We start from the raw sequence: 21,424 nt of genomic DNA, 5'->3' as shown, positions 1-21,424 counted from the left end.
TTTGATTTTGAAGAGTTTTGAGAACCAGACGCTTTGACGTAATATAGACCGGAGTGAAGAAAACCAAAATGAAACCAAGAATATTGCTCACTGGCCTGACGGCTTTGTTATGTTTGAGTAAGTACAGTTTATCTTTTGAAGTTGTTAAACTTGCTCTAGTGGAACATTTCGAATGGTAAATGGGACTGTCCCTTCAGCACCTGCTTTATCGTTGAAACATGCTTGTGTAAATGTTTAATATAAATGTTACATAATGTTCATTTGCTTTGTATGGTCATACTTGATGATTTTGTTTTGCTCTCCTCACTCCCTAACTATATTGCAAACAAATACAGACAGATCTATGCATTACATTATAATTGCCTAGCAGATTCAATCAATTATCTCTTCTATCCTCTATGTGATATCACACATTGAAATTTGGAGTGCAAGAAGCCATATATAATAACTTGAACTTGAACTCTGTGATCGAAAAAGCAAAAAAAAAAAACCAAACAAACAAAAGAAAAAATGAATTAATTCCTTCTAATTATTGATATGATGGAGAAACCTTTGAAAAACTAATGTACAAGCAGGATTTTTTTTAAATGCTTTAAAATTGGGTTGAGTATCAGAATGATTAAAAATTGGAGGTAGTCACCTTAACAATGCATCTGGTAAAACTTTTGTAGTGCAACCACCAAAAAACGGTTCTCTTGAACTTGGAGGCTCCAGCTGGATCTGGGGTAACAGTAAAACGTTGTCATTCATCCCACGAAATATAATTAAAAATAGCTTAAAATCCCAATATACACAGAGAAGTCTCAACATTATTATCACCAGGTTAGGTAAAATGAATCTACTTTTTGGCTTCTTTTTCCGTCAAAGGCAGTGAATGAGTTAATAAGATATAGAGGGGCTGTATCCAAAATGGAACGTTCAGTTTTGATTGATTAATAATCAAACATTGATGGTTAAATAAAATGTAACTTTATTGTAATAATCTTTCACACTTAAGTGACAGATGCAAAATTTCCTTAAGGTACTCTGATATGATTTTTCATCTTATCCAAGACACAGGAAGTGAGGGCAGATAAACTTTGCTCTGAAAAGACAAAGATCAGAAGCAATTTGGTCATCTTAGCACTTACAGAACTTGCAGAACACTTGATCGTCTTCGCCAGAAACATGACAAAACAAAAGTGATTATTACAAACAATTTTCCTTATACTACAAAGTGTGAATCATACAGATACTAATTTGGATATAAGGACCCAAGGTTTGGTTCCCAATCCAAAAGATGTTGAGGTCATCCTGATTTTGTTATAGTCACCCAAACCTCGCCAAAAATTTGCATCATTGCACCGTGCGGGTGCTGTGCAGACGGCGTGGGAGGTTCTGTCTTTAACTCAGAACACAATGAAAGGTTCAAGTCACTAACCTTTGACCTGTGCAGGAGGGGGTAGGGTTGTGGTGGGTCGCCCTGGCCAGGGGTAGGCCCTGTGAGGAGCGGGGGGTCGCCATGGACACAATAGCTGCCCTTTTCTTCTGTCTTCTCTGACCTGACCGTCACATCCTCATCTCCATGAGACTAGCGTCAATCTGTGTTCAGATTGAGATCTTTTTAAACATATGAATGTGGAGGTAATCGGCCTTGAGCTGCCCATGGCCGTGTCGCCACAGCATCTCGTCCTCTCCTATCAGGGCTCCTAATGCAAGGTCCACTGTAGCGTAAACTTGCTGAAGCATTGATTTAATCTACAGCAAGGATGTCATGAAATAAAACCCCAAATCCTAACATATTTACCTGTAACTGAATGTTTTCGTGAATTTAACCACATTTTTCATTACTATCGCTCATGTGACCTATTTGTGTCTCCGATGTGTCCGAATGAGACGTTCAAGACACTAAAACTGATCATGGCATCAACAAAGTAGATCAAGTAGAACTGGACATCATTTTCAGGAGACTAATAGTATTTTTTTAAAGTGACTTTTTCCAGACATTGAACTTGTCTTCCATTTAAATAGCTATGAATGGGACTGTGGAAAAGATCCGTGACAGACCCCCTCCACAGCAGTGACTAAAGCATTAAGCATGTTTGCATAACACAGTGGTAAAAGCCTCGCAGGAACAAGAGTTTAACTCCCTTCAAGTGGATAAAAAGAAGCCCCGAGGTGACGGATTTCATGCCCATTCATCCATCCAGTTCTTTTTTTCCAACTGCTCCCCTAACAGAGATCTCAAAGCAAGATGTCATGGACAGTCAGATGAAAATTGAGGACCTGATTCAGTAAAAATCTGTCAGGTGTTTATTTGAATGTTGCCTTATCTGCACGATAAAACAAAACAAACTTTGATCGCAATATTCGATTTCCACATTTAGGATTATTCGGCAAAATGACCTCTAACCCACTCACTCCAAGAGTTGACCATCGATATCAGAAGAAGGCTTTATCATGAGGGCTCAACTTAATTCTTTTTTTTGTTCAGAGTGGTGGTCGTATGTGTGAAGTTCACTGGCAGCAGTCGTCCAAACAATAGCAGAAGAAGAACGTCTGGCTGGACACATACGACCCCCCCCCCCCAATCTATGCATCCATCCTCCTCGCTTCTGACTCTCTCATGACCCCTGAGGGGCTCGGGGTTACAGACTCAGGGTGCTAGTGTGGGGGTTGCTGGACAACCCCCTCCCTTAATAAAATCTCATTATTAGACCTTCCCCGATATTGAAAATGGCCCAATCGCAATACCGTGTACGCATTCAATGCACAATATTCTTGATAGGAAACTTCAATAGGGAAAGAAAACAAAGCAACAATCAATGCTAATGTGCAAAATCACAAATCTTTGCTGTCAACTTGTTTGGTTCTTCTTTAGAATCAATGCAAGCTAATATAACAGACCAGTAAATACGCCATTAACTCATTTACTACCATTGACGGCTAAAGACGTCAAAGATCCATTTTTGTTTTTTACTCGGCTGGCAGTGAATGAGTTGATGTAAAATACCCACTGCCAAACACATTTAGTTGTCAGTCAGATAACTCATTAAGATGGACTTTAACGTTGCTAAGTGGTGGTCCAGTCCAGTATTTTGAATCCTGTGCATCTTAAATGTGCAACAACATTGAAATCACTAAAACTGAAAAGTGAGTTTGTTTTTTCTTTTAGAGAATCCTAGCAGATTTTGAACCTTATTGATGTGAACATCACTCCTAAACTCTGCACCAAATATCATTGCAGGCCCTTTCGACCTCCCGGGTTGCAACGCCATGTGTTCGATAAGCCACAAAATGCAATGCATGTCACCCCTTGGGAGCCCTGAATTTCATTATCAACACAGAGGGATGGGAAGATCAGCTGGGTGGGGGGGTGTTTTGGTCCATATCGGCTCATTCGGAGACAGCTGACCGGGAGAGACACAATCCTGCTACATCTGCTCTATGGGAGATTTCTCATTAGAAGGAGGGGGCAGATGCTCGTGTCATGATGTGGCACATTAGTCAAAGCAATGACGCAGGGCTGAAGAAGGAGGGCTTGGTTTATGTTGAACCTGTGATGGGCCTTATACTGCTAGAAATTTGATTGAATCGGATTTCTTGATGCATTTACTGTGGATGTAGAAAATTTGTGCATTGCTGATTAAAATAAAATTAAAAAAAACAAGAACTAACCCTTGGATGACAGCAATCAGTCTTATCATAGCAATAGCAGTATGTGCAAGACCACCCCCACATATTTTCATTGCCTTCCGAAAATTTGGGTGATTCAATTATATTGTTAATTTCAATCCCAACTCGTTTTTCATATCAGGAAAAACCTGGTCAAGCTTTTTATCTGGTAGTTGCACTGTCCAGATAATCCAGAGTAACCAGAATATTTTAATAGACTGCTATATTGCTGAAGAGCTTTCTATATTTTGTGATGTCTGCATGATTGGATACAATCACAGGTGCCTCTTGAGTCTCAAATCCTGAAACAAAACGAAAAAAACAGTTGCACCTATGAGAATGTTCACCGCACCAGACGGCTAAAACCAATCCAGAGTCAAGTTCAGCTGCAAGCTGCTTTGTCTTGGATGCGGGAGCTGACGCCGTCTGGACGACAATGGAAATTTAAAAGGAGGGTTGCATTTGACAGGACAGATTCAAGACTTCGTCATGACATTGATCGGGCAGGTTCAAGTGCAGACTGTGATTGTTCTAGCTTCGCAGCTGGGAAGGCGACGGCGGCCGCCACGGTGTTTTGCATATGAGGTCATTAGCACGTTAAAGCTGAAAGAAAAAAACGGAGAAGACTAGCTGGTGTCGCCAAGGTCACGGAGGAGAGGGCGCACGGGTGCGATGGAGGAGATCTGGTGGCATGGGAAAGTCACCTCTGAGATGGATCTGAAAGGATGGAGAGAGATGGGAGGGGTGGAGGGGATGCATAAGAAGGGGCAGATGGTGCCCTTTGGGTGCGTGGTAGTTGACAAAGTTTTACAGAGGTTACTGGGGGTTGGGTGCAAATAACCATAGTCACAACAGCATTGTCGCAGTAGGCCCCTTGTTGTATAGACGTTCTCCTAAACTTGACCCCTGCAACCATTGCCAGTGTTCTCCGCCTCCGTTTTACGCATTGTTGTTGCCCTCTCTGCATGGATGCCTCAGTGGCATTCTGCCTCTATTGTCGCTCGCCTTCGTAAAAGTGATAGATGCAGCAAATCAGCCATCAAAGAAAGGGTGCCCAATGCAGTTCTTTGGGGTATCCCTTTATGTCGTTCTCACTACTGTCATTAAAGTCCCGTAGTTTTACATTGCGTTCCTCCATAAATTCTGTCAATGGCTTTCATTTGAAATGTTATTGAATCTCTTTTATTAAAGTATAATCAGGCAAAAATGTTGAATGGTTTTGATTGTGTCAAGTTAGCAAACTCTAGATTAGGGGTGGGCAAACTTTTTGATTGGCGGGCCACAATGGGTTCTAACATTTGATAGAGGTGCCCGGACCAGCAGCAGATGGATGGAGTGTTTTGGTAACCTCACCTCATCGGAGAAAAAGAATACATTGAATTGTAAATGAAAGTGAACAAAAAGCATTACAACCAAATATGACGCACCACAGTATTTAGAAAATAAAACGTTGACAAGGTTTATTCATTTAATTTTTTTCAAGTTTGCCGGGCCGGATTAAAACGTTGAACGGGCCACACGTGGCCCCCAGGCCGTAGTTTGCCCATGTTTCCTCTAGATCGAAACTAATCTTGTTTTGTTGGCACAATCCATGCTGCTTCAAATTGCCTAGCTCACAAAGCCACTTTATCTAGCTACCCGAACAAGAATACATTCACTTAACTTCATTGGAAAATACTCGAAGTCCCTAATGACCTGTCCTTCTCTTTCCCAGGTGCCTGCTTGGCCTCAGAGCTGTCTTTCCTGCAAGAGCCCAGAGATGTGATTGCCGTGAGGGATCGCCCGCTCATGTTGGATTGCAGCATACTGGGCGAGGAGCCCATTCAGATCACCTGGCGTAAAAATGGGGTGCCTTTGACCATCAATCCCCGGGTTGAGTTGCTGGCAAACGGCACCCTTTTGATTCACAGCTTTCAGAAACGCAAAGAAGGCAGTGATGCTGATATGGGAGAGTATGACTGCGCCGCTCAGAATCGATATGGCATGCTGGTCAGCCGCAAGGCCAAAGTTCTGTTGGCATGTAAGTATGAACTGGGGCCCAAGGATCCATATTTGACAACTTTAAAGCAGGCATCACCAAATCCGAATCCGGACCGCGGGATGGTTCGGACCGGACCCATGGCCAATCTATGATGATTTTTTTTCAGGGCGCATTCGCAAACGTTGGCGCTGCAATTCTAGTAAATACGGAAAAGGCGTCACTGATTTGAGCCAATCAAATCTTTTGTTTACGATCCACTGACAATTGCGCAACAGACCGGAAGAGAGTGCTGCTGACAGTATGCCTTGCTAAAAAGTTAGCGAGGTCGATGCGTGTTGTTTTAAATGAATGGACGGAGAAATTTAGTTGCGTTCTGGCTGCAGCAGATTCAAAACCAGTGTGCATCATATGCTCCGAAACCGTCGCAATATTGCGAAGCGCCACTACGAAACAAAGCACCGCCCTTTTGTGCACAGTTATCAGCTGACGTTTGAGGTGAGCGCATGTAAAAACATTGAACTTCGAGTGAGTATAAGAGATTTTTACATTTTCGTTTACATCCCAGCGGCATGCAAACGAATATTCAGTAAAAGTATCATCGATTTTGGGGAAACAAAAAAAACGTTCAAGTGATGGGGAAGTTGTGAAGGAGTGCTTAAATGGTTGCACAAACATTATTTAAAGGAAAACACAAAGCCCAAATGTGTGAAATAATCTACCAAATCCCAATGGCCCTGACTCCGTTCCAACCCAGATTTAAGTCAACTCATTTTTCTCATTAAGAGAAGTTAAAAAATATTCAAAAGAAAAAGTGGTGTCAAAGCTCATTTTGAATTAGTGTTTCATGAGGACAGCCATTTTTATTGATTGTGTACTGAACATGTTGACCTGGTTTACTCGGATAATTAGGCTTTGCGTTTTTTTAGGCTGATAACTCTTTGATATAAAAAAAAAAAAAAAAAAGGTAAAAGATGTTAATTCAATGCTTAGCACTTGATATATTTATGCAGGAGATATTTTACAGTTTTTTTCTGGAAGTGGCAAACTTAAATTCCTGGAGCCACATTTTCTTGAATGTGAAATAAACGCCTTATATTTGTTTGACTGGCAAAGGTGTTTAATGGGAACATTGCTAAATATTTCGTATATAAGTGCGCTCTGTTGAAAAGGACTAAATATTGAAACGATATAAAAATGTGAACATAGGCTAGACATTTCGGGAAGTTGGACTTTGGTTCGGACCTTTTAATTGGAAGAAATTTTCGTTGTGGACCTCTGTGACTTTTAATTGAATACCTCTGCTTTAAAGGGTATTATATGGTAGTTAGAATCGTGGGATCAGTAAAGAAGGATCATACTGGAATGCTTTTTTTTAAAGATAATTAATGATTTAAATAAGTAGAAGCTGTCTCCTTGTGTGCTGTTCCTCGATAAACAAGAAAAAAAAAAGTGCAGTGTGAAAAGGCGTAGTGTTTTGTTCCTACAGTATTGATTTTTTTGTGATTTATGTTTGGGGGGCTAGTGTAGAGAGAGATAAAGTGCTAATTTTTGTGATACATCCTGTGATAGGGCAACTCTACTAGCGTTTCATTCTAAGACTCGTTAATTATGCAATATATAACATTATTAAGTAATATTCCTTTCCTGAGCACAAACAGTATTCAACCTTGTCCTCCCTGCCCCCACTGACCACTGCTTGGGTCACACCAATAAAAATAAGGGTTTATGGGTAATCTAGGAGAGTTATAGCTATCTTGTCTTACCTCAATGTAATGAGTCTCCATGGCGATCCGCTCTAATTTGCTGCCGCACTGGTATGCTCACGTATCGATTACGCCAATTAAGTCATAGGAAATCCTTTATGGGAGGCTGGAAAGTAGGAACACTATTGTGGGCGGTATAGACCTTAGTAATGAACAAGAAAATTTCAATTTAGTTCACATAATTTGCGATAAAGATGTCATACAGTCGCGTTCTACATTGTGAATATGTTTCTTTGTTGATGTCTGTCTTCATTTCTCAGCTCTTCCCAAATTCCACACCCACCCAATGTCCATGGCTGTAGATGAGGGAGGCGTTGCACGCTTCCAGTGCCAGATCAATGGAATACCTGAGGCCAACATTACGTGGGAGAAAGACAGAATGCCCCTGAGCACCAATGATAACAGGTACCAATTTTTTTCTAAGGCTGGAAGAAGAATATCATGGTGGTCTTGACGCTATATCTATTATTATAGTACTTTAAATTGGGAAAAAAATATGTTGACCTGAAGCACATGTGCTAAAATTACATTTCAAAACTCAAGTTAAAAAACTCTGTAAATTAATGTTTCTTACTAATATTTTGATCAGTAGAAAGCTCGCTGTGTGATCTGATCTGGCAGTCACCATTTGATGCTGGCATTTTGAGCTAACGCTACTAAATGTATGACTGGTCATATATAAATAAAAAAAAAAATAAAAATATATTAAAAAAAAAAAAAGTACAAAATAACTAAGCAGAAGAACAAGAGAAAGAGAAATCAATATTTTACAAGTAATGGGCCCACTTTGTCATTCTAATAAAACAAAATTAGTAAAAATACACCATAAAACATTTATAAACGCTTCATATGGATGAAAATAAAATGACATTGATTGCAATAATCTGTCTTGATGTGAATAAATAATCCATCTTCACCCTGACTTGCCACACTTTCCCCATCCAGGTACACTCTTCTACCAATGGGGATCCTTCAGGTGACAGGTGTGAGACAGGCCGATATTGGCGTGTTCCGCTGTGTGGCTGCCAACATCGCAAACACTCGATATAGCCATGAGGCCATTCTCAACGTCACTGGTAGGTGCAAGTCTGGAATATATCGTACTATAATATCATAATTTTGAATGGTGTTTCATGTTCCTCGTTTGTAGGTGGAGCCTCAAGAACCTATAAGGAGCCAGTCATCCTGTCAGGACCCCAGAATCTAACCATCACCGTCCACCAGACCGCCATTTTGGAGTGCATTGCCACAGGAAACCCAAAGCCTATCGTTTCCTGGAGCAGACTAGGTAACACGAGGGCACCGGAATATAGCAGCTTGGAGTTGATGGGAATTTTCCGAGTCATGTATTTTTTTTCCATTCCATTAGACGGCCGCTCCATCGGCGTGGAAGGTATCCAGGTGCTTGGAACGGGGAACCTGATGATCTCAGATGTTTCTCTGCAGCACTCCGGCGTGTACGTGTGCGCTGCCAACCGGCCGGGCACAAGAATGCGACGTACCGCGCTTGGCAGACTTGTGGTACAAGGTCAGTGCGACGTTATCGTTGACTGTGAGTGTACACGAGCTCGCATATTGGTCCAAAAAACGTCTTCATTTGATTTACGGTATATTTTTTGCTCACTGGCAGTGAGAATTGTGGAAATGTTGTTTGAGAGATAAAGTTGGGGCAAGTGTCTACTCTCACCTTTATATGTGAGTCAAGGCAGGTGAGCAAAGACTATTGGCAATTATGCACTTACTAAATAAATATATTAAAAAGAGGATAAGTCATAGTAGCATCTAACCTGACGATACTAGAAATGAGAAAGTCCATCTTATCGTGATTTTGGATCAGTATTTCTTCCACAATCCGGTTTAAAGGTAAAATTTGGACTTTTAATTGATCATTGTCAGATTGAAAGGAAGAAATATCAGCGTAAATTGATATTTTTTTTTCAAACACTGTTTGTGCAAATGACAGTTTTAGGTGTGACTCCATATTATGGATTTTTTTTTTGATGGGTTGATGCAGTCTCAAATGAGCTATTCTAAAACAAAGTTATTGATATTGCAGTAGGGTGATAATATTAGCTACGAATAATAGCCTACGTTGCAGGTTTTGCTAATTATCTGTGGCGAGCGTGAGCACACGTGTGTGCACTCGGACTTGTTAATTTGCACCGGCAGCCAGTGAAAGGAAAGGAGAGGGTCAATAGCAAAGCTCCACCCTTTTTTTCTCACCTTTGCCCCTGACTCCTCAGTGTGGCAGATGTCTCGAGCATGAGCCGCCTAGAAACACACACATACTAACAAACATATTCAAATCTCATCCCACCTCTACACAGATCCTTCCGCAAAATTAAGACACCAGTCCCCCTCTGTTTGTGTACGTGCATCCTCGCTCCTGATGACATCCTCCATCACCCCCGCAGATGTCCATAGCCTCAACCCACTCATCGTTCTCAGTGTCATTAGCTGTGTTTTAATTGGCTGTCCAGCCACTAGCTCGTTAGCAGTTCGCCTCACAGAATAAGGGGACAAAATACAAACACCGAAGCAGAGATCTAATTATTTTCGACTATCTGGTTTGTCTTCAGAGTTAAAATGGGCTGGTAAGAGATGAGAGAAAAGATAAAGTAGGCCTCCTTGAAAGTAGTAGATCAAGCTTCGACAGTAATTGTGGACACGCTAATTGTCCAATGTAATGAGGTCTCTGAAAGCATTCTTCACTAACAAGGATCATAATTCAGATAAAACACTTTTTTTTTTTTTCCCAGTGTAGTTAAAACCGATGTTTCTCCTTATTTTTATGATGCAAATCTATATGATTTATATAATTCAGCTTTGCCATTATATCTCCCTCAAATGGGTTGATGTTGTGTTCAACGCTCTTATCAATCAATAACCCCCCCCCCTGTCAGACTCTTACTGTGATTGGCAGGGCCTCTGGTGCAGAATAGGGGAAAATTGAGTTCATTTCTAATATATTCATTAATGTATTGATCTAGTTTCTCCCTTTGTTTATGGATATTAAAGTGCACTGGACATCTGTTAACATGGCCAGCACAATGTAGCTTCCTGACTGTTTAAATTGAGTTCGTACTAAAGATTTAACTGTGTTGAGCTTGAGCTGATTCATTATTACGCCAAAAAGTGAGAAGTGCTTTGAGATGAGAAATCAGAGGAGTAAAACACCATAACTTGATGATATGCATCATTCTACCATCACAGACTCAGTCAAGCATTTATAGTCACAATTAGAACTGCGATGTTAAATGAAAACTGCAGATATTGACGGTGACGAGCCTCCCAGTGTATAAACAAGTGGGAGGCTTCCAGTTGAAATCAAGTTCAGTGCGATTTTAGCGAACAGGTTTCAACTTTCACACAGTCTTGACATCAGCCCATCTGTGTGCATACGTGTCCACGGCCATGGTCAGGGAGATTTGAACAAAGAGGACAAGAAAAACCGGAGACAAAGCAGAGGATGACGAAATTATCAATACGCCGTGCATGGATCGGGTAAAAAAAAAAAAAAGGGAAGGGGTGTGACTAGTGATCTGTGACCTCTCACCTCTAACCCCGACAGGAGGACTGGGGGCATAAAAGTGTGAAAACGGTTGCAGGGGGGGGGGAGGTGCCAGGACGGACGGACATTGAAATGAAAAAAGGAAGGGGGTGTGGTATCTTAGTTAATTATGGAGGGTTGGAAGATGGATAGCATCCCACAAGGGGGAGTGGGCTGGGTGACCGGGGTGTCACCGTGTTAGGGGGAGACACAAAAGACGGCCAGCCAATTTATAGAACGGTGTTTAAAATAAAAATCCCCAGACTCCCTCTGTCTCAGGCTTCATAACCCCCTCCACTCTGGTTTTGTCCACAAAGTCCTCTCCAAAAAAGATATGCAGATCTTTTATCATGCAGATGCCACAAAGGCCTTCAGTTCTCATAAATTATATCAACATCAGAAACTTTCCCACAGAAGGAATTGAGCAGCAAATACATAGATAGATAAACGCAAACAAGATATCATTATAATACATTTTTAATATAAAATGATAAAAAAATATATAATACATATTTAATAATGAATAAATTTAAAATTCCGCAATATAGTTAGATAGTTTTCAAAAAGTTTCACAAATGTTCAATATGTTCCAAGGTAATTGTGAAATAATTTGCACAGTAATTATAGTTAATGAAAACCAGTGAAATAACTACAACTAAAATCCCCAAAACATTTTCGTTAACAAAATAAAAATAAAAACAAGAGTGCTTTAAAAAAATTTTAAAAAACCTACATTTTACCTTTATGACACTAAGTAGAGGTAAGCAGTAGAACATGGATTTATTTCTGTATCACTGAATGTCCGTAAAGAATAAGCAATGTCCCGGATTTCATACTTTATTACAAAATACTCCAAATTTATTTTTAAAAAATCTAAAACTAATACAAAAACTTGTAAAAATAAGAAAATAAAATTCTCAAAAGTAACTGAATTTAGATTTTGCAGACAATATAAAGTGCTTTTCCAGATGTATGAATGCAAACAAAGGAAAAGGGGACAAGATTTATGAGCTGCGGTAAAACTCAAGGTCAACAGAATCACTGATCAATACGCAGTATGGATCGACCCATGCGCAGTCAGCTGAGGACGCCTGACAATTTCCAACGTGACGTTGGGACAGCTGATCGGACGAAGAGGTGGACGGCTCTGCCCTCTTTATGGATGATGAACACACACACGCACACACACACACAAAGAACATTTGACAAGCTATAAAGATTACTTTTGCAACATGCGAGTTGCTACACAACTGACACGTTGCCACTTCTACATGAGGTGATGATGTGCAGCACAGAAGGCCACACAATTAAATTTCTACTTCTTTAAGGGTCTGAGAAATGAGGAAAAAAAAATCAAAGAGATTAGACCAAACAAAAGGTCAAAATCCCTGTCTGCTCTGATGAATGTCTTTATTGAAATGGGCATCTTGTTGACACATCTCCATCGGCTTATAGGAAGAAATTCGGGGTTTGGGAGGTCACATTTGGCTGGGAGATCAGCGGATCAATGAGATGCTGAGCTCAGGCTGAAGTGGGGAGGGGCTTGAAAGAGCTTAAAGGGAGCTGTGCATTAATATGGACGTCTATTGTGATGACAAAATTGAACTGCGTTGGAAGTTCTTTTCTTCATCAGTGTGCGTGTTTTGTGTGTGTGTGTGGGGGGGGGTGATTTAATTTTTCCCATTTTTCAGAAGAATCACATTTACAATTTTTTCCAACTTTTCTCCTCTTCACATTTAATATAGAACGAAAAGCTAAAAATTAAAACATTTCAGGTCTTTAAATGAAGCATCATTGTTCTAGAAAATATGGCTTACACAAATGGAAAGTGATTGCTCACAAAAGTTGCTTCGTAAAAGATTGTGAAAATATAACCATCCTTTTTAGACCTTCATTAAATATGCTCGGGCCTATAACATTGGGCTTCTATTCACACCCATGGGCAATTTACACTCTTTTTTTATTTTTGGAGTGTTTTCTGTTTTTATCTTCATTTAACATATGTACATTATTTTTTGAAAACATTAAAAATCCATTTGTCTGTGATTCTTCCCAGCGCCTCCGGAGTTCCTTCAGTGGCCGCAGTCTGTCTCCAAACCAGCAGGGGGCAGTGCCGTATTCACTTGTGTGGCACAGGGCGTCCCCGAGCCTCACCTCATCTGGCTGAAGAACGGCAAGGTTCTAATGCCTGGACACAACGTCAAGTTGACGAATAACAACAGGTAGAGGAAACAAACATTCAATGTCATGTCTCGAACGTGAAGTAAAGGTGCTTTTGCTCCAAAATATTTTTTCAAGTCCCCCTTTCGACAACCTGCGTCTTTTCCATGTAAACCTTCCACCACAAGGTGGCAGCACTGCACAGCTAACGCAAGTTTATCAAAGTGAGGTTGATCGTCTCAGCCGGGATAATTATAAATTACACCATGAGCATGTTTTTTTGTGTTGTGCATGGATTATTTGAAATGTCATGAAATTGTCCTCCAATTCTGGAATGACCCAGTAGATGACATTAATTAACCCATATTTGGTTAACATACCTGGAAAATCTGGGCCTTGTAAAAAGCTCAAATTTAAATAACTTTCCCAAAAGAAGGAATTAATTTGTACCTTGAAATGGGAAATGAACTGCTACTTCCGATAACATGTGAGGTCACTTACAGTATCACTATCCAGCTGCATGTTATCTGATCCATGTTTTCAGCTATGTGTGACCATCTGTAAACTGATCAGACTGTGTGTCATCCCTGCAGTACTCTGGCTCTGACTCGGATCAGTTCTGAGGACGAGGCCATCTACCAGTGCATTGCTGAGAACAGTGCCGGCACCAACCAGGCCAGCGCCCGACTTGCTGTGGCTCAAGCTAAAGACCTGCCTGCCGCTCCCCAGGGCCTCACGGCCAGCGTGCTGTCCACCACCGCTCTGCAAATCGCATGGAGCCAACCGCCCGCTGAAGTCACTGACGGCATCATTGGCTATGTGCTGCACATCCGCAAAATCGGAGGTATGTGTCACCACGCATGACACACTTTAACACAGGCGTGGGCTCACTACGGCCCGGGGGCCACATGCGGCCCGTTAAACATTTTAATCCGGCCCGCCAAACTTGAAAAAAATGAAATAAATAAACCTAGTTAATGTTTTATTTTCTAAGTACTGTGTTTTTTTTTCAAAGACATGTATATTGTTGTCATGCTTTTATTAACTTTCATTTAAAATTAAATTAATTTTTTCTCCGATGAGGTGAGGTTACCAAAACATTCCAACCATGTGCTCCTGGTCCGGCCCCTCTTTCAAATTTTAGAACCCATTGTGGCCCGTCAATCAAAAAGTTTGCCCACCTCTGCTTTAACAGGAGTCATATTTGCTGCTAAAATGCTACTGCGTGTGTGGTTTTAGAGCCAGATTCTTTAGAGCTTCAAGAAGCCATCAGCAAAGGTGCCTTTCAGCACGATGTGAACAACCTGGAGCCAGCCACCACCTACTCGCTTTATCTGAAGGCCTATTCACCACTTGGGGCTAGTCAGCAGTCACACACTGTGGTCGCAACAACACTAGGTGGCGGTAAGGACACTTTAGTAATAAAATACTGTAGTCATTTTTATGTATATTGAATACATCTTCCAGTCTACTCACCTTCCATTGCAGTGTGTATATTATTCAATAATTTCTGTCTTTCTCTGTCTCATCCTCCTGTCCAGTACCGACTTCTCCGACATTCTTCACCAAGGTGGTGAATTCCAGCGCTGTCCAGGTACTGTGGGAGCTCCCAAGCAAGGCAGGCAAAGCTGAGGGCTTCAGGCTGTCCTACCGGAGGGTCCCCAATGCTGATTTCCAGGGACCCATTCAGCTGCCCTGTCACATCAATGCCCACGTCGTCTCAAATCTGGGTACCTGTCCGTCAAATCTAATATACAGCTGTGTAAACCTCAAATTTTACAATGATACACTGAATTTGACCTGTTATGATACGTAATACATACGTTCATAAATGTTGTTTATTAAGATCTCTTCTCCTTTACTTTCCGTATATATCATTCTCCTTAATTTTATTCCCCACCTGAATCACTGTTACCATGACAACTAGACAACATGAGAAATATCTGCTGTCCTGTGCAGCCAGCAATTATTTGATTATATACTCTCTGGCATCAAAATTACGCACACATCCAGAACAAGCGGTGCATCAAAGGTCAGTTTGATTGATTTAGATTACATTTTATTTTAGAGTATTATATAATTATCTACTTCAGTAATCTCAATAATAAATGTATATAAAAAAATGATTAAGGGTTAAGTCTACGGCAGTGTTAAATATTTTTAAGATGAAATAATTTTGTTTGTTTGGGCTTTCAACTCAACAGAATTGCAAAAAAAAAATAAAATAAAAAAAATGAAAAAAAGCACCGACTCAGCATCTCTCTTCATTGCGGAAATTGGCAGAGACATGCCTCATAAATGACCGCTCATGACTTTTTGCTTGACAGAAATAGAGTTGCACCAGGCATTCATTGATTTCATGTTGATTTTCCCGGCCCGGGTGTAAACAGTTAAAATATTTGGTGTGGCAATTTCCTCATCAATTCACCCTCTAACTGTTCTGGATGGGCCCGGAAATGAGGGCAGCGATTATGACAGAAGTGAATAATGGGATGTGTCTCACATTGATGGAGTGAATTTATGCCATGGCATGAAACACAGTCCTCTCCAGTCTGGAATCAATATTGTTACATTATAGAATGTTGAGAAATGCTCTGGAGAGTCAAAGGAGACTCATCATTCGAGTGTCTGTGGTTCAATATCTCAAGAGATTATGCGACACTTTTAGGTTTTGTTGCTCCTTCACGTTGGTTAAAATCGTGAGAGTGTTTATAACACATTTGTCTTTATTCCAGTTGACTTAACTGTTAATAATGTTTTAATCAATAAGAACATCAAGCATTACCGTCTTTGTAAAGGAAGGGTGTATTTTTTTTTTATTTATCTTTATTCTACAAAAGTAACAACCATTGTTTTATTGCATTTTACTGTTTTCCCAAAGCAAGGCTGGGCTCGGACTAAACAGTAATCATTTGTCCACTACCAAACCGAACACTTCTACAGATAAAACACCAAAATTGTGTTTTTTATCCACTGAGGAAATTGGTGTGGGATTTTAATGAAGGGACAAACAAAAAAAAAACACACACACACATTGAATGTATTGAATTTAAACACTAACTGTCTTCCTGTCTCTCTTTTAGAACCGGGTGGCGTATATGAAATCAAACTGGTGGCCTACAATGGAAATGGGGAGAGTGACTGCTCCAAGAGACTCGTATCGTTGGCAGATGAGGGCACAAGTGCCCAAAACACTGGTGAGCTGTATCCTCTGGCTTTCAGTAGCTGTAGGAAAGACTGATAAAGAAGTATTATTGTTTTTAGGACTTTAGAAATTTAAAATAGAATAGCAGTAATATCTCGCTCATTGGATCCTATTTGGAATATGACTTGAAGCCTATCGTCTATAGATTTGTTCCGGTTTTGATTATACTTACATTGATATGGCATAACTGTGAAAACTACATAAACTCTTACCTGCAGGTGAGAACACACCCTGTCAGTGCAGGGACGGAGAAGCGTCTCTGGGCAGCATTGTTATTGGCATCCACATCGGTACCGCCTGCATCATTTTCTGCGTCATCTTCCTCATGTTTGGATATCGCCGCAGGTAACTGCCAGTTTACTGTGAGATTGCGATTGACGTTTTCACAACTGCTCTGTATACAAGCTTGCATTCATTCCTGGTTTGCAGTATGTTTTGCGGTAAAGGGACTCAGGACAGTTGGTCTGTTCCAAGTGACAACACAGGACAAAATGGCATCCACAAGGAGGTAACAAACCGAGGCAGGATGGAGCCAGTGCCTCAGGTAGGTTCAAAATGAATAATAATTAGAGCTGCACGCAGTTATTACGCGCTCTCGCAACCCATGCAAAATTGGTATTGGCACATTGAGGATTTTAACGAGTTAAAATCCTCATTTGTGGTCCCTTCTCAATATTTTTGTATTTTTATATGTCACATGGGGGCGGCACGGTGGCCGACTGGTTAGCACGATGGCCTCACAGTGAGAGACAGCATCGGGCGTGGGTTCGATCCCGGCTCCGGCCATCCTGTGTGGAGTTTGCATGTTCTCCCCGTGCTTGCGTGGGTTTCCTCCGGGTACTCCGGTTTCCTCCCACATTCCAAAAAACATGCATGGCAGGCCGATTGAACACTCTAAATTGCCCCTCGGTATGAGTGTGAGCGCGGATGGTTGTTCGTCTCTGTGTGCCCTGCGATTGGCTGGCAACCAGTTCAGGGTGTCCCCCGCCTACTACCCGAAAATAGCTGGGATAGGCTCCAGCACCCCCCGTGACCCAAGTGAGGAGAAGCGGTACAGAAGATGGATGGATGGATGTCACATGGGCTGTTGAAATGAATGTCCGTGATCTTGAGATAGTACAGACCAAGTTTGAAGTCAGCCAGATAAAACCTCTAGGAGAAGGTCACAAAGCTATGACCACTCTAAATGTTAAAAGAAATTACCAAATATTATAATAACCAAAATTGGACATTAAAAAAAAAAAATCATCTTACTTCCTGTACATTTTAGGAAATGGCTTGTGCTATTTTTTTTTGTTCATCTCAGGGTGCAACATGTCTTCTTTTTGTAGATCTAGGTCAAACATACTTGGATTGGATTTTTTTAAATTTATTTATTTACGCACGATACCTTTAAAATATCAAAATCATGTTTCAACATGTACCCATTGTTTGATATCAGTAGCAGAAGCCAAAATACAAAGTGCAGTGATTCCCCCAGAGGACAGTCTAGGCAAACTTTCAAGCTCAATGAAATGAGCTTTGTGTTTAAGTATTTAACATGTTGTATTTCTAATTCCTTGTCTTGCTTCTCTTATCTCATCACTGTCAGCAGCAAGCAGTCTGTCCGGCTCAGTGCCAAGTCGTTATTGAGCAGCACTCATCAGGTCTTCCTGGCGCTGGCACAGGCTAGCACTGGTCAAACATACCCTATACCCTCCCACCCCCAGTCCCCCCCCCCCCCCCCACCGACACCCCCCTCACTTCTTACCAGTCATTTGCAGCTAACCTAAAGAACACAAAATCTGCCGCTAATAACAGATTTTAAAAAAATGTTACTTAATGCACCATCCTGTACTGACAGTATTCCCCCTCCTCAATATGTCCCTACCTCAAAAGTCAAACCAAAGCATATTGCCTTTATTGCCTGTGTACAAGCATAAGTGCATGTTGAAAAAGCCTTGAAAGAGCATTGTCACACCAGATTTGGTCCCGTCAGCTTGCTCGTGAGAGACTGTCCTATAACCAAAATGTTTTATATTTCCCAGTTCTCACCTGGCATGTTGGCACGTGAAAGTGTAGCCCAAAATTAAGCCAAATATGAACACCTGACTGACTCTCCAAAATAATCTGTTGTGACACAACTCTTGACTTTGCCTTCAAGTTCGTCTGCAATAATAAGGGAAGAAACATAGCGGCCTTTGCGAAAGCCTTACCGAGGTGAGACCGTTTGGTCTTTCACTGCGCCAGAAGCCATTTTTTATAAACAAACAAACAAACGAAAAAAAAGAAACTCTTAAAAGTTGCACACCTCCAAAGAAAGCTACCTCAGAATGCCTGAGCCATAGTTGAGATCAACATTAACTGGTTAATGTTGCCTGTGCCAACCTACCTCACCTGCCCCGCTGCAAAAAAAACCGAAAAAAAAAACCTTCAGTTGAATTTGTTTGACCAGTGCCAACGCCAGTGTGCCGTGCCAGGCGCCAACCAGTCCAGAGAGAGCTCAATGGGTCGACTATAATGGAGAGAAACCACTGCGGAGAGCCTGATCTTTTCCATGTCCAAAACTGGAATTTCTCACCTCAGGCCTTCTTTTGGTGTCCACTAGCGATGGAAATCTTCATGTCGTAATGGTCTGACATCAAAGGACGAATGGATTTGCATGCAGGATTCCGGCTCCGTCACGTTTGTGCTGATGACGACCCTTCCTGAGAGCTTTTTGGGATGTTTGTCGAACGTGCACCAACCAGATAAATAGATGACAAATGACGTTACAGGCCACGCTGCTGAGTTTGCTCTCCAGATGCCAAATTTGGTCGCTCCAGGGCGCTCAATGGTACCAAGGTGACACCTGATGCCCGAACGCACGGATTAGGCTTTTGTGTCTCAGCCTATCAAAAAAAAAAAAAAAAGTTCTATGAAAACCAAGCTAAATAACACCCAAAGACGTTTACATTTTGATGGTTTTCGTTCTTTTCATTTTTGTTGTCTTCGATTGTTCCTGTTTTAAGGGGTCACCTGCCTTGCTTTAACTGAACCCAAGCCAAAAAAAAAAAAAGGATGCTCTTGTTCATAATTCCCTACCATTTTTTTCACATTCTTTAATTTGGAAGTCCTTCCTTGGGCGCCCCCGACAACATGGAACGATTTTTGTTCATACAAACATTTTTAAAGTGACCAAATGTCAGATATTTTGGAAGATATGAATAGGTCAGAATTTCTCGCCAAATATTTAGATACCTCGAAGAAATATGTAACCAAATATACCTCTAAATTTTTAACATTGATCTGCTTGACCTTTAACGCTTCCTCCCAACCAAAGCACAGAAACATGCCCGTGCGCGTGACAAAATATTTGTGCCAGCAGGAGACACTTGAAGGCTGCAAGTTTGAGCAGCATCTACACAGTCCAACTGAAGAATTCATAAAGACAAACGGATAGTCCAACTGCGTTCTAAACTGTTTCCTATTTAAAAAAAAAAAAAAAAAAAGTACAGTTTTTCCGGACTGTAAGCCGCTACTTTTTTCCTAGATTTTGAACCATGCGGCTAATACAACGGTGCCGATTTTCTGTGGATTTTTCTTTCATCGATAGTTTTGAAAATATCCTAAATAATTCTCAATTTTTGTTTCACTTGGGTCTGTTCTGTTTTTATTAGCAAAGTTGTTGCCGTGTTAAAAGGCACTGTTTTAACAATCTGTTTAAGTACCTTTATGTGCATTTACATGACAAAATCGTTCCGTACATGCAGTAAATAACAATTATTTTTAACATAGAAAACTGCGGCTTATAGACTTTAACATTTTATTTTATTTTTTTTTCAAAAAAAAGAGTTGTTGGCTTATATACGGGTGCGCCTTATAGCCCGGCAAATATGGTACTCCTATTAAAAAATTGACACCTCCTTCAAATAAATGACTGGTCTCTTGCAGTCAATAGATACTGAACCCTCCAGGTCAAAATTCAAGGACATAACACTTCTTGAAGCATATTGATGCATGCCAAAATTGGTTACCGTGGCAACAAGACATCTTTTCATGTATTTATTTTAAGGCAAATAAGGATTTGTTTTAGATAAGATAAAGGACCTTTATGAATAATGTGGAAACTGGGCTTCCCGATTATAACTAGTAACAAAATTTGACGACAAAATGCAACTTCAGATGGACTGGACGGAGTTGTCTCAATCTGCTATTTCCCTGCAAGTGTTTCCCTTTAACAGTGTTTAAAGGTTTATCCAAAGCAGGGCAGTTTATAATGAGAAGAGCTTTTTTTCACCTTGCCTCTTTTCTAAGATACCCAAGAGCTGTTAAACTGACATGATACCAAAAAAAAAAAACAAATATGGAAGATGTGTTTTTGTAGTGTGAATTTTGTAGTGGTTAAGATAGTTTTGTAAAAATGGAAACCATTTTCTACTTCTGTTTAAAATGTTTTTAATATTCCGTTTTTTCGTCCTCCTTGTTAAAGAGGAAAAGGTGCCAAAACAAATGTTCATATTTTTTGAATGTTTTTTTTTTTAATAGTTGTTCGAATTATTAGATTTGATACACATGATTATTTGAAATGATTCTTTCTTGTGCGCCAATGTATTTTCTTTTCTATAGATTTGCAAAATGGTGCTTTTTGAGCTAAAGTGAGTTTTCCAGAGACTAAGAATATCATATTATTGGTAGCCCAACTCACTTTCTGTCCTGAATGAACCATCTACTAGTAGAAAAAAAAATTGTTAGAAAGTAGAAACAGGCTGCTATAGTACCAAGAAGAAATGATGCTTTAATAATTCTATAAGTGCTTCTTTGTTCTCTAAGCTGTCTACTGGTATACTGAAGATTTAAGAAAAAGCTTTAACCGGTTGTCACAGAGATAATAAGGAAAAGGTCTGAATTGAATGTAGAGAGCAGACTTGAGAAAAGCTGCAGCCGAGAACCGAGGCCAAGCTGTTGACTTTGATTTATTTTAGTCATCAACGCAACATAACGTCACCACACACTGCCGCACCAATTTGACGATTATTGTCACTATTGCAATTTCGTAGTATATACATATATATATATATATATATATATATATATATATATATGAGAAAAGACCCTTGTTATTTATTTATTTATTTTTAAGGGTCAATGCA

General features: G+C 40.4%; 1 protein-coding gene across 2 annotated transcripts; it reads left to right on the top strand.

The window, feature by feature from the left end:
- Positions 1-17,985, top strand: LOC148321211 (immunoglobulin superfamily DCC subclass member 3). 2 transcript variants are annotated; one of them, XM_088319348.1, is made up of 14 exons: positions 1-117; positions 5,369-5,674; positions 7,659-7,803; positions 8,344-8,474; positions 8,549-8,686; positions 8,768-8,926; positions 13,005-13,170; positions 13,702-13,952; positions 14,348-14,512; positions 14,650-14,838; positions 16,192-16,305; positions 16,532-16,658; positions 16,743-16,857; positions 17,908-17,985. In XM_088319348.1, the coding sequence occupies exons 1-14, from the start codon at positions 69-71 to the stop codon at positions 17,983-17,985; spliced, it is 2,133 nt and encodes a 710-aa protein (XP_088175474.1). In that variant the 5' UTR covers positions 1-68. The 2 variants fall into 2 exon arrangements, with proteins under 2 accessions (XP_088175474.1, XP_088175473.1); XM_088319347.1 differs by having other exon boundaries at positions 17,905-17,985.
- Positions 17,986-21,424: the final 3,439 nt, after the last annotated feature.

This window comes from Idiotropiscis lumnitzeri, chromosome 16 (genome assembly GCF_059441095.1).
Source record: "Idiotropiscis lumnitzeri isolate Australia: NSW breed Sydney's pygmy pipehorse chromosome 16, RoL_Ilum_1.0, whole genome shotgun sequence".
Lineage (NCBI taxonomy): Eukaryota > Metazoa > Chordata > Actinopteri > Syngnathiformes > Syngnathidae > Idiotropiscis > Idiotropiscis lumnitzeri.
This window is presented reverse-complemented; position numbering and strand designations above follow the sequence as displayed.

Excerpts from the sequence above, each read along its gene's own strand:
- LOC148321211 (XM_088319347.1), top strand. The coding sequence starts at position 69 with ATGAAACCAAGAATATTGCTCACTGGCCTGACGGCTTTGTTATGTTTG. Across the intron at positions 8,475-8,548 it reads GGCCATTCTCAACGTCACTG|GTGGAGCCTCAAGAACCTAT; the intron begins GTAGGTGCAAGT and ends CCTCGTTTGTAG. Across the intron at positions 16,659-16,742 it reads ATGTTTGGATATCGCCGCAG|TATGTTTTGCGGTAAAGGGA; the intron begins GTAACTGCCAGT and ends CCTGGTTTGCAG.